Source organism: Macadamia integrifolia, chromosome 5 (genome assembly GCF_013358625.1).
Source record: "Macadamia integrifolia cultivar HAES 741 chromosome 5, SCU_Mint_v3, whole genome shotgun sequence".
In the NCBI taxonomy this organism is placed as follows: Eukaryota; Viridiplantae; Streptophyta; class Magnoliopsida; order Proteales; family Proteaceae; genus Macadamia; species Macadamia integrifolia.
The window spans coordinates 16,186,534-16,200,756 of record NC_056561.1 but is presented as its reverse complement, the minus strand read 5'-3'; the positions used below and the strand labels follow the sequence as shown (position 1 = coordinate 16,200,756).

The following is a 14,223-nucleotide window of genomic DNA, read 5'->3' as shown; positions in this document are numbered from 1 at the left end:
TTTGTTTCCTGCACAATGATATGGTTCCTTATTTTTTTCACATCTTAAAGTTAAATAAAAAATCTAAGTTAATAGGTGTATCTAATGCCTCACGTGCAGATAATAGAATGACAGATTGACAGTAGATTCATGAATATTTCCTGATGTGAAAGGAAAAACTTTCTGTTACAATTATTATATGAAGATGTGACCCCCTCGCTTCTCCTACCGCAAGTTTCCAATGGGCCACAATGAACTGATGCCCATTCACATGGCCTCAGGAAAACTACGTCCATTTAGTGAAAGGGAAAAAATGATACTATTGCTCAGTGAACCGGATCAATATCCAACCATGGTTGAACCAAAACGGAATCAAACTGAACCAGCTCTTTCGGCTGGCTTATCGTGAGCCACCGTACACACATACTCCAAAAGAGAACAAGAAATAAGGTCCCCATGTGCCCCGTCTCGCATAAATCACGTAATTCAAGAAAGCAACCACCACCACCACCGATGCGTCCCCGACGGCCCCCACCCACAAACGAATAAAGCAGAAAGATTCCCAATCACAACAAGACATACTTGTAACGTACGATATGCCACGTGTCAAACATGTAAGACGTCCCAAACATATGTCATATATCATCTTTTGACAATTTAACATACTTATCTTGTTGCTTTGTTCCATTAATCTTATCAATCAAATCTTCACATAGCTTATAGACTACCTAAACCTAACTCACAAATCCAAATAAACCCCTAAACCTTCCACTAATTTACTATACATGCCACTGAAATGTAAAATAACTGGGACCCACTCCCATCACCCAGCCAGATCTCCCTTACAAAATCTGACGGTGACAAGTAAAACTACTAAATTCTCCTACTCGCTAGGATAAAAACAGAAGAGTAAAAAAGTAAATAATATTACCAAACCGTACCGTAATTACTAGCACTTATTAGCCGAGAAAGCTACAACCGAGTTGCCAAGGTCGAAACCGACTCGTGTCCCCTGCTGCTGTATATTCCCGATTATCGACATCGCCGACGAAGTCGGCGCAAAAGCAAAGCAAAACCTTCCCGAAGAGTCCACCGGGACCAGGTAGTTCTTCGCCGGTAACGGCAGCGATTTTCCACCGGGGAAATGGAACGCAACCGTTGGCACTTCCACGCTTTTCTTTGACGATAGATCGTAACAAGTGTCAAACAAAGCAACTCCGCTTGTAGCTGGTAACCCAGAGGTTCCCTTTACGAATGCGTCTCGGAGAGTGTTGTACATGTCGGTTTGTAACCGAGTCACTGACGTTCCCGAGTCAACGATGACTCCTCCGTTTCCAGCCTCGTCCATCGCGAATGATGATGGTGGGATCGATAGCATCTGATCACCCACGCTTAAGCCGCTTAAGCCCACGTAGTAGAACGTGTCCACCTGGCGGTTACGGAGTAACGGTGCAGTAACTGCGTCAGCCGGTTCGGGCGAGTCAAACTCGAGAGTTGAGGACGAGCTGGAGTCGCGGTCGACTAGGCAGTAGGAGAGGGAAGATGCCTTGATTTGACTCGGAAAGGAAAGCGATCCCCCACCGAGTCCAAGCAACCCGGAAGCGCCAACGAAAAGGCCCTCATTGTCGTGGCCGCAGCCGAGAGCGATTTTATCGACAGAGCCCGAGTTACCGAACGACAACGACTCGGTCACGAAATCGCCGACGGTGAAAGACCCGTCACCGTACGAAACCTGGTATAGGCAAGACCCGTTACGGCACGCCGACACATCGAGCGAACTGCATTGTTGGGTGTCGCAGGTGAGGGGAGAGTAAGAGGAAGACGACGAGGGCTCGTATATCGGATCGGCTTGGTCGTAGCAGTCACTGCAAGGTGCGCATTGCACCCAGCTGACGTCGCTGCCGGTGTCGATGACCATGTACTGAGACTTAGGTGGACGACCGATTCCGACTCGGGAGAAGTACTCGCCACTTCCTTGACTCATTCCAGAGACGATCGGACCTGCTAGATCTTCAACTTTAGCTTCATATCCATCTGTGTCTACCGGCTTCAGATCTGATCTCTTAATACCACGAACGGCCAGATCCAGCTTGGCGTTGAGGGATCTGACTCGGGCTGAGTCACGTTCGAGTCTAGCTAAGAATAGACTTTTGTAGTCTCTGTGGGAAGATTTGTGAATCGCATCTCGTGATTGTAATTGCAGAGTGAACGAAGATGATGACGATGATGAGGTGGTGGTGGTGGTGGTGGTGGTGGTCTTGAGGTCCTGAAAGGTTTCTGTTTGAGGATCAAATGAGAGCACATCTAGGGTTTTCTGGATCGAAGCAGAGACGTCGAGGACAGTGGTTTTGGACCCATGTAGTAAGCTTCGAGAGAAAGCAGAAGAGAAGAATAGAGCAGAGATAAAACAAAGCAAAGCCCCCTTTTCCGCCATTGTTGCTGCACACAGAGACTGAGAGAAGGGGGAGTGGAGAGAGACGAGACCGTTAGTGCTAGTGAGGAGTGGGGTTTTATACTATCATGAGTGAGGGAAGAGAAAGAGAAAGATAAAGAGAGTGACTGAATGAAAGAGTGTATTTAGTTACAGTGGTGATTAAGCGAGAAAGGGGTTTCAAACCTAACTTGTGTGGAAGAAGGGATAGTTGGATCTTCTGTCTGAGAATAATAAATTTCTTCACATTTCCCTATCAGTTCAAAGGGTTCATCACTTGGACGTGAGCTTTGTTAATGTTCTCTGTTTCTTTCTAGCCTTTTTCTTTGACCTCTTGGTAAATCAAGTTGTTGCTGTTGGTGGCAACGGTTAAACTTGGGACCCACAAATTAAATCTCTTGCTTACCTTGGCCTGATGGTCAATATCTGCATGGTCCTGATTTTTTCTTTATAGCTTGATTAGGTATTACTTTTGCTTTCAAGGCTGCAAGTAGGACTTGGGTTTGGACTTTTGACATAGGTTTGACGAAGGAAGCCCAATGCAAACGTGTTTTGGAGTGTGGATCAGGTTTTTGTATGGGTTGACTCACATCATTTTTTGAAGGTATATTCCATATGTGCAGATCAATCTCATACAAAAAAAGTTTTTGTACAAGGACTTGATTGCTCTCCTTATTTTGGCCCTTGTCATGCCTATACTTAAAATCATTTTCATCATAATTTGGTGAATATCTTATTCATATCATCATCTAATATATATATATATATATATATTTTTTTTTTTCTTGTGTAAACAAGAAATCCCTCGGCAAGACTAGGACAACAACTCACCGTTATGATATATATATATATATATATATATATATCAGTTTCCATCACATTGGGAAAGAAAGAAACTATCTAAAGCTTCAACATACTATCTATCACATAATATGACTAAAAGGAAAATCAACAAAGTATGATTCCATCTAATTATTTCCTTGTGTTTGGAATATCTAATGTAAATTAATCGCTAACCCCCAAAAAATAGGCCAATGTATTTATATTAATACAATTTTGGATGACATAAATTGTCTTAGTCTTAAGTCTTGACCATCTTACTTGAAGTTTATTGTTCTTTATTAGATTAAAGTTCTCTTGGAAATCTAATCGATATGAATTAATATTAATAAATGTATTTCATCAATCTAGATCCTTTTAGTTTATACAATTCCACAAAGAAAGTTTTTGGTTTCCCAAAATCATGGCAGGGTTACCACCAAGTGCGTTCTAAGAATTTTATCTGATTCCACTATAGTCTCCTCTTGCTTTCTCTCTTTTCATTCTAATTAATGATTTAGGGAAAAGAATTTTATTCACTTGCATTCTCAATGCCCAGACACATGGGTGGTGGAAGTACTGTGGAACCATGAAAAAACACTTTTGCCCCTTGACTATGTTCGACTATAAAGAATGTAAGCGGATAGAATTTTCATTCCCAATAATAAATTTAAAATGAATATATTACATAGCAGATCATCAGGTGAGGAGGTGGGGGTAGTGGGATTTGTAAATAATTTTATGCAAATGGAATTGCTAATTCCTTGAATATTGAATTTTGTGTCTACGCTTTACCCACATATATCTAGATTTTATCATTACCTATGACACCTTTTTTTTTTTTTTTTTGGATAGAAGTTAAAACCATTTTATTGAAAGAAGGAAGGATGGTGGAAACATCGTCTAGATATCAGCGAACTATTGACAATAAAGGGGGGTGGACGGAGCCACCAAACATGGAAGAGCCTGAGCAAAGGAGCTCCGGAGCCACCAAACATGTGAATGAAAATGATCAAGGTGAAGGTGGACGAGAGCTGAATCACATCCAAGGCAATGGTTGCCCTAGCCTAGTCAAGAGAAGAGGCATGCCCATTGAGAAAGGCAATGGCTTGGGAACAGTCCGATTTAAAGATAATCCTTGACAACCCAAGACTTTGAGCAAGTCAAATACCATCCCGAATGGCCTCAAGTTCAGATGCACAAGCCGAGGCTGCTAGGCTTCTTTTGCATTCTGCAGCCACAAAGAGTCCACATGGGTCCCAAATAACAGATCTTCTTCCGCATGAGAAATCATTGGAACTCCATGAATCATCCGTGAGGATAGAATAATGTAGATCAGAGGAAGGGTTCACAGAGGCCAAGGGAGCAGGAATGGTGTCGGATGGATTGCTCCTTTGATAGAGTCGATTGGTTGCCTCAGTGATCATAAGATTAAAAGCACTGAATGTTGATCTAATGTGAGGATTCTTGAATTCAAAAACCACTTGGTTCCTAGATTTCCATATCTGCCAGATGATCGAGGACCATATGATGTTGAGGTGGTTAACAGGAGCCACATTCTTAAAGCGAGAATGAATGAAGGGGATCCATTCCTGAATCAAATTTCCATGAAAGTCTTTTACATTGATGCGAGGAGGTGAGACCAGCCAAGAAGTTACAGCGTGTTCACATCTGAAAAGTGTGTGGACAGGGTCCTCATCAATAAGATAACAAACAGGGCATAAGGCACTATATCCAATACCTCTTGATAAGAGTCGAGCAGAAGTCACAATTGCTTCGTGACCACACCGCCAAAGAAACAGTTGCACTTTAGGCTGGATGTTCATCTTCTAGATTTCGCTCCAATAGGAAACAGTAGAAGAGGCCGATGTTGGGGCACCAAGGGTGGGGGAATCAGATGAGCATGAATGGCAAGCCGATCGCACTGAGAACTTGCCACTTCGGGACAGAGACCACATCTAAGAATCCTCGATAGATTGTGAGGTGATTGGAAGTTGTAGGATAGCTTGTGCTTCAAAGTGGGTGAACAAGTCAGAGATCAGATCTAATCGCCAACAATTGGACCGCCAGTCAATCAGCGTACATACTTTGAGATCCGATGATGGGAGGGGACTACATGAAAGTCGTCCTTATGGAATGATAGGAATCCAAGGGTCAGTGAAGACATCAGTTGAGACACCATTATTGACCTACCTTCTCAGCCCTTTAAGGAGGCACTCATTCCCTTTGATGAGGCTCTTCCGACCCCAAGAACTGTTAAGACACGAGCTTGCTTCAAAGAAGGTAGATTGTGAAAAATATTTGGATTTAAGCACATGGACCCATAGGCCATTAGGGTTGTTTATAATTCTCCACCCTTGTCTGGCAAGTAGAGCATGGTTAAAAGATATAAAGTCACAGAAGCCTAGACCTACATCCCGCTTTGGTTTACAGAGATGCTGCCATTGGACCTAGTGAACACCCTGACCAGAATTATTCCTCCACCAGAATCGATGAAGCATTCTATTGAGAGCCTTGCAAAGTTTACGTGGTAAGAGGAAAATAGGCATGGCAATTGCAGGGATGCACGATGCCATAGATTGGATCAAGACCGCTTTCTCGGCGGTAGAAATATACTTGTCGCTCCATCCATTCAACTTAGCTTGAACCTTATCAGTGATAAAGGAAAAAATCTGCCTATTTGATTTTCCAAGGAAAGAAGGCAGACCTAGATAGATTCCATGTGATTAAACTTCAACCAACCCAAGAGAGGAGAAAATATCATATCTAGAGGTGACACGTGTTTCCTTACTGAACACAATCCTTGATTTCTCCATGTTTAGTTGTTGTCCATATGCCAAATAATAGTCATCAATAATGTGTTTGAATGTTGACCCCTCATCCAACGATGCACTAGAGAAGATTAGGCAGCCATCTGCAAACATAAGATGCGAGATCTTGGGGCCCCCTCTACTAATTCGGATGCCAGACATCCCATTGTTGAGGATTACATTGTTGAATCACTGCGATAAGGCCTCATGACAAAGGATGAAAAAGTAAGGGCTTAGTGGGTAGCCCTGACGAAGACCTCTAGTTGGGGTAACTATTCCAATAATCGACCCGTTCAACTTGATGGAGTATTCCACAGAAGACACACAATGTAACAACCAATGAACCCATTGACCTGCAAAACCAAGCCTTAAAAGCATATGTTTTAAGAAGGACCATTCAATCCAATCATAAGCTTTGCTTAGATCAAGCTTTAGGGCCATAAAGCCCTTCTTACTCTTGGGCTGCTGCATGTGGAAGAGGGCTTCGTGGGCTATAAAAATATTATCTAAGATTGACATTCCCGAAACGAAGGCGTTTTGGGAATGGTCAATAACAGAGTCCATAATGGGCTTCAAACGGTTTGCAAGACATTTAACAATAATTTTATAAACCACAGTACATAGGTTGATCAGTCTAAGGTATCCCATTTCGGAAGGGTTTTTCCTTTTGGGAATCAAGGTTAGGACTGTCCAGTTAAAGGCCCTTAGGATGTACCAATTTGTGAAGAAATGTTGGACAACAGAGATTACTTCATTCCCCACAATTTCCCAATGTAAATTGTAGAATCTAGCTAGTATACCATCCAGATCGAGAGCTTTATAGCCTCCAATCTGGAAGGTGGCAGCCATGATTTCGGAATCCGAGAAAGGGGCACAAAGCCGATCATTTGTCTCATTTCCAATTGCATTGGGGATGGGGGATAGAAATGATGCAATATTTGGGGGATGGGAAGAGGAGAAAAAATTGGAGAAATATGACCTAACATGGTTTTGGATTTGGCCCTCCTCTGAAATCCATTCACCATAATTGACTTTTAGCTTTGATATTCAATTTATTTGTCGTCAAATTGTTGTTGAAGTGTGGAAAAAGCTAGTGTTCCGGTCCCCCGCCTGAAGCCATTGAACTCTAGCCCTCTGGGCCCAGTACTTCTCTTCCTGGTCAAGAAGGTCTTCTAATTCATTCCAGAGATTGAGTCCCTAAGATTGACGTTGGCCCAGATTGGGAGATGCCTGTAAGTCCTCAAGATCTACTTTGACCCTTGAAATTTCGACTTGTGCACCAAAAGTGCGTTTACTCCACAATTTGAGTTTGGAGCTACAATGCTTGAGGTTGTATGGAGCCTATACATGGGGGAGCCTACTTGGCAATTATTCCAGCCATCTTCCACCTAACTTCTTAATTCACTGTGGCCTTCCCATTTGGATTTGAAACGGAAGCCTTGGGATCTAAATTTGGTGTTGGGCCAGCAGATGGACAATGGTGTATGGTCGGATCCAATCATAGCATGTATGTGGACGGTGATATCGTTGAAAGTGTGGATGAACTCTCCACTGCCTAAGCATTTATCAATGCTTCCCATGACCAAATCAGCACCCTTACGCTTGTTGCACTAGGAGAATAGTGGCCCAAAAAATTTTAATTCCATGAGGCCGCAATGATTAATTGCAGTACTGAATTGTAGGAGTTGGGAAGGATTCTTTGGCTGGCCCCCAAATTTCTCATCGGTTGAGAGCACTTCGTTGCAATCACCAACTACTAGCTAAGGGCCGCCTACATTGCGACCCAGGGAAGAAAGTTCTTCCCAAAATAATTTTCTACCATCAGCATTGGGTGGGCTGTAGATCAGAGATAAACAAAAACCTGTGGAAATTAACGGGTTGTTAGAAACTTGGATATCGATCATATTTTGAGAGGCAAAAAGAATATGAAAGGATATATTAGAGTTCCATAAAATGGATAACCCGCTCGATCACCCCTAGGGATCAATAGAAAAGGAGTAAGAAAAACCCAGTTTATTTTTTATTTTATTAATTTGTGTCGCAGGTTGTTTAGTCTCCGATAAGAAGACCAAACACGACCGAGAGGTCCTACAGACCTATTGAAGATATGAAGATAGCAAATTGTCAAGGGCCGGTTGCACCCTTGGCAATTCCAACAGAGAATATTCATGGCCCCCATGGGGGCTGAACAAGGGCAGCCACCTAAACCCTTTTTGACTCATTTCCAGCTGCCTCAGATGGGAGGGAGAGGCCTGAAGATGCTCTCCTGGAATTCCTTGCTTGAGACTTCACCCTAGTTCTGGGTGGGTGCCATTCGAGCATTCTGACTGATGTGCATGAAGGGCCCTCCTCAGGAGATAAACGCAGCCTTTTGAATTGATCGAGAAGAGGTCTATTCGGAGAACAGTGCCTCTTCCTCCCAAGGTGAGATTCTGGCAAGGGACCGTCATCTTCGATTTCTTCAATAGTTAAGGCTGGGCTGCCCCTTGGTGGTATGGTGGAGTCTGACGTAAGGATGATGATTTTTGAGGCTCTAGTGAGGGTTCCTAAAGCAGGTTCCCTGGGTTGCACAATAGTTTCATGGGTGTGGGCGGTAGGGGTGTCAATTCTTAAACCGAACCGGTAAATCAGCCGGACCGAACTGATAACAATACAGACCGAACCAAATCGAAGCCTTATTGGGTCGGTTCGGTTTGGAGTATTGCAACCCAAAACCAAATCGAAACACACCGAAAACTGGATGAACCCGAAACCAAACCAAAATCGGCTCAAAACCCGAACCGAAACTGAAACCAAACCGGTAAGAAACCGAAACACTCCAAAATTCATTAAAAAATTAAAATTTGCATAGTTTTGTAAACATTTGTATGGAAAGTCGAATCCAAACTGGACTAAAAACCAAAACCAACCCGATTACAAATCGATGTAAGAAACCGAAGACAAACCGAAACCAAACCGCACCGAAATCAAAACCAAACTGAAACTGGAATTTCCTTATTGGTTCGGTTTTGATTTCAACTTTCCCACACCGAAACCAACTCAACCCGGACCAAAACCGAGCGGAACCGACCGATTGACAACCCTAGTGGGTGGCCTGTCTAGAGGGGTGCTAGTTAAAGTTTTGGGAGGCGATAGGTTCTGTCGTATTTGAAAAAATAAGGTGAGAATGGTGGTTTGACACTTGGTTTGGTGTAGGGACAGCATATGAATGGGGTTCGATGGGTGGATACTCCGAGTCCAAGTGATTCTCGTGTTGAAAAACTGCACCTGAAACACCAGAGGATGATACCTGAAGAGTGTGGGTCTCAGGTAGGTAGGATACGATTTCTTGTAAGGCTGACGTGGCTTGGGAAACTGGTTCATTTGAAAGGTTCGGTAGGGTGGTCGGAGATTCCACCACCGAGGGGGTGGAGATATTGTTGTCGCGGTGGGGGGAGGGATGGGCATTGGCTTTGTTATCTCTAATAATCTATGTGGGGTGGATAAGCAGATTAATGAGGTTAATGAGTTAAAGATGGATACGACAGCAAAATATGGACCCAAATGGCGAACTCAGAGAAGTTTAGATTAGCCGGTTCAATAGCCGATCTCCAACACTGAAGAGCCAATATGTTGTTCTTTATCAACCACGGGCCACGGGAAAGAGCCAAATGGATCTCAGCTTCATGAGAGGTTTGGAGCAGGAAAAGTTGAGTATCTATTTGATGAACATCGAGGTATTTAGGGAGATTCCAGGCAGCAGTCAGTGCTTTGGAGATGTTTAATGCCGAGATCTGCTTATTTGAGATCAATTTGCCCACTATAACCAAGTCCCATTTGAAAGTAGAACGGTGGGATTCCGGTTCAGAGATTTCCAGATTTGGAAAATCCGGTAGAGACAAATCCGAGAGTGAAGTATCTGGCACCAAGATGTCGACGTTTTCCATAGGTGAACTTGATTCTGTATTGTTCATGACCTGAAAAGAAAGACAATCACAGAAAGAAAGTGGAGAAAGAAATAGAAAAAAGGGGAAGTAAATGTCGTAAGTCTTAAATTCTTGGCTTCGATATACGGATAGACATTAAACCGAATACACTGAGCCCCTCTCGGGCAGGGATGACCTCCCAAAGCCAATCATATCGACGGAAGAGGAAACCAAATGCCTAAGTCACAGCAGAAATCCAGGTAGTAGAGGTCACAGAAACCCTAAAAGAAGGGAATAAGAAAACCCTTACGACGAAGGGGAGAAAGAGCACCTAGGCCCTATTCGAGCAAAGGAATTCCTTTTTCTTCCTAGTAATTCCTTTGATCCTATGATACCTTTTCAGTTGTGTCAAACTGCTTTCCTTATTTTTCAGCTTTCTCCTGTTTTTTTTTCTTCCCCCTTTAACTAACTTTACTGCTTATAATGTTTTGCATTCCACAAGATGTATCAAATTCTCAGACCACTTTTTTGCTTTTACCTCTTAATGCTACTTCTGCTGCTGCATTCCCCAACTGTTGTAGCTTATAGGAGAAACTCTCTTTCATTTGAAAAATACAAATCAATGAAAAAACAAGGGGAAAAATTCTAATATATAATATGTGATTGAAATTAACTACAAAATTCTACTTGTGACTAATACAAATTACTCTATATCTATCCAACAGTCACAAGCCAAAGCACCACTATCAACAATCCATCCTCTCTCCTCATTGGAAAAAAGAAATCCTAATTTACTTGTCAAACTCTTTTTTTTTTTTTTGCTGCCCAAAGGGACTTTACTGATGCACACTAGAGGGGAATGAGGGATAAACACATGTGACAGGAGTCTATTCTTAGACCATCCACACTCCCGATGCATGCCTTCTACCAAGGACTGCAACCAGTGCGCTATGCACTGAATCCACTTTACTTGCCAAACTCAATGGTCTAAGACTCTAAATATCATGCCTATAAGCCTAATTGCCTAAGATAGTCTTCATTTTTGAATATTTTTATACCGGGGGTGGGAGTTATTAATTGATATCACAAGCCAACAATTGAAGAAAAAGGTCATGACTAGAAGAATCCCAAATTTATGAAGTTCCAAATTGTAATAAGTCAATCCAGACTAGTCTTATTCTCTAACAAATTCCTTACATATAGGCAATTGCCCATGCAGGCATTGGAAGACCTTCCTTTAGCATAAGAAGCAGAGTTGAAAGGCATTGCTACTGTGGTAAAATTACTTACTATGAGTGAAGTCAAAGCAATAACATCTTGAAAGTCTGCACTCTATCGGTAAAATAACAATCAACTAAACAAGCAATTGTCCTCGAAAGTAGGTTATCAATAGACAAACTTTATTATGTATAATGAACTAATCCTAATTTCTCGTTCCAACTTGTTTGTTTTGTCATAAAATTTTTCTATTATTTTCAAACAAATATTATGTACATTTTATCACAAGAAACAGTGAAATTGTTTTTCTACATTTTTTAACATGGAAACAAATGGAATAAGGTCATTAAAAAAGCAAGAGTCAATTCTAATCATAGTGGGTCCCTTTAAACCTTTATTATTATTATTATTTTTTTTATTTTGGTGAAGCCCTTTGACCTCAACTTCGCGCAACAATGCATAGTGGCAATTCAAAACTTTTACCATTTAACCAACTAAAAACCTCTAAACCATAATGGATTGGTGAGATAGAACTAAAAATCAAAGCCCACAGTTAAAATTTTGAAATTGGGTCCCAACAATAGGAGACAAACTAAAGAAGTAGTTAGCATGCATGTAGGTACCGACCTCTCTTTAATTCACATAAGCAAATAAGCAAATAGGTTAATACAAAAGCGATGAATGCGGCAACAATTATGGCCTTATAGGAGGCAATCTTTACTATGCCTTTCTATCACCGACACTCATTACCCCACTTCATTAGGAGGATTGACTAGCTATAATGTGTGGGATAAGAACTTGAATGGTTGGACTCATCCTCTTCCTTCAAGACCTTGCTTCTATGCTTTCTTTAATAAAAAAATAATAATAATTATGTGACATGATTAACAATGGGAGCCGAGTTGGCAAGGGATCTTTGTTTTAGGAGGTTTTGAGTTTGACTCCCTTATTTTCTTGGGGTCATTCATATGGGGTATTTAGTTATTTTCATTACTTTCAATGAAAGTTAAATGGTTATTATTCAATCTTGATATGACTCGATCTATGCAGTTGTGATTGTAGGGTCAATATGGACTTATGGGACTACTCAGTTCGAAGGGCTGAATATCCATCGTTAGCAAAAAAAAAAAGGGAGAGCATTGCCTCTGACATCTTAGAGTAGTTTCAGGCATATGAGAGCACTCCCTTTCAAATCTAATTATAGAGGTGGGGCATTTATGATATGCCATTCCCTTATTAACAATGATATATGAGTGGACGTTAATTTTATTTTTGGGTTATCGTTATGCAAATATTTTTTTCCTTAATAATTTAAGATTATTCAAAAAAAAATTTATTCCATTAAAAAACAAAATTATTTTTTTTATTGAAAAGAAAATAACCCTTATGATGAAGGGACGAAAAAAAATTGATGAAGCAACATAAAATTAGAGGATGTTATCAACCAGAAGTGCCTAGAAATTTGAATGATACAAAAGCTCCGACAAGATATGGATGAGACATGAATATGGGTAGTACCCACCACATTGGTAGACCTTTTCCTCGTTGTATGCTATAGAGGTGGGACCTTCCCCACCTTTTATTTCTCTCTCATTGCTTTTCTTAGGGCTTTTTTAAGTTTTGGGTAGGCTTTTCTTAGGGCTTCATGGCACTAGAAGGACAGACAAAAATGGTTAATTAAACCCAAGAAACTTCATTTTGAAAACGTGGACCCCCTTTTACAATAAATAAATAAATAAAATTAATTAATGTAGACCCTTTTTTAGCTTTGCCCATCACATGTGACCTAGCATAATTATAGGAGACCCAATTATGTAATTTTACAATGTAGGGCATGGCCAAGTTCAATCAATCCTCTGCCTCGTGAGCGTTATTTAATGAGAGAGAGAGACTAATATTGCAGGGCGGCTTGCAGTGGGAGAAGAAGTACCATGGGGTGCCAACTTGGAAGGAACATTTGATCGCGAAGTACCCATAGGCCATAGGCACACCCTGAGCATTAGCATTCATTATAGGGTTGATTGGGATCCCCGTAGAACAAAGGAAAAATTAGATGATTACCTATTTTTGGATTTCACTTTATAAAATTATCCACAAAAAATTTTAGTTAACAAAAATACCCAAAATTAGGTTTGATTTACAAAACTACCCACCTAAAGTTTCAGTTAACAAAATTACCCAAAATCCTATTTGGGTTTACAAAACTACCCAAAATAGTGATTCTTCATCTTCCACATATAATCATGTATTTTTTTATGGGTTGAGGTTTTCTGGTCGGACACCCTATTTAAGAATCTTTTGAGGGGTATATTTTGGACCGTAGGATCTGAACAAAATCAATCCTAATAGTTGATTTATCTATATTATTAATATAACAATAGAACGATATACGTATTAGGTTTTTTTTTTCTGTTAAGATATAACGTATGACAGGACCAGCAGGATCAAGAACCCCGATTTTCTTCTGCCTACCTGCGTGTCCCAACTTACCATTTCTTCTGATTGCTGTCTTTTAGTTGTGAGTGTATCTGGTTAAAATCAGGGATGTAAACGGATTGGATTTGGATAATTTTTTACTAGATTTAGATAGGACATCTCTAAATGGATATGGATGCGGATTAAAAACGGATTTTCGACTATTTGTTTATTTTTGGATTTATATAATTCGGACCTTTTCTCGTTTTTAATAAATACAATTTGTTCTTAATCCACATTTTTAAGTTGTCTTAACTCTTTTCCTCATTCTCTAGAATCTGTCTAAACTTCAATAATCTTTAAAATTAATTGATTATCTAATAGGATCAGATACTTATATTCTAGATAATCCGGATTAAGATCTAGATACCTTTTGACCGAATACGAATACCCCTGAAAGGATACAAGTCAAGGGTGTTACTTGGTTTGGTACAATATTTTTTGGGTGAAATCAAAATCGAACCATTTAGTAAACGGTTTCATAATATGAAAACCGAAACCATTTATAAACGGTTTCAGTTTAAACGATTTTTTTATGTTTTCTAATTTTTTATTCAAACAACATTTTTACCTTTAAATTTTGTAG

At 40.5% G+C, this 14,223-nt stretch overlaps 1 protein-coding gene across 1 annotated transcript; it reads right to left on the bottom strand.

The window, feature by feature from the left end:
* Positions 1–626: 626 nt before the first annotated feature.
* Positions 627–2,652, bottom strand: LOC122079713 (protein ASPARTIC PROTEASE IN GUARD CELL 1). The gene has a single exon (XM_042646403.1). The coding sequence runs from the start codon at positions 2,411–2,413 to the stop codon at positions 929–931; it is 1,485 nt and encodes a 494-aa protein (XP_042502337.1). The 5' UTR covers positions 2,414–2,652; the 3' UTR covers positions 627–928.
* Between the last annotated feature and the right edge of the window lie 11,571 nt (positions 2,653–14,223).

Coding starts and splice junctions, on each gene's coding strand:
- LOC122079713 (XM_042646403.1), bottom strand. CDS start 2,413: ATGGCGGAAAAGGGGGCTTTGCTTTGTTTTATCTCTGCTCTATTCTTC.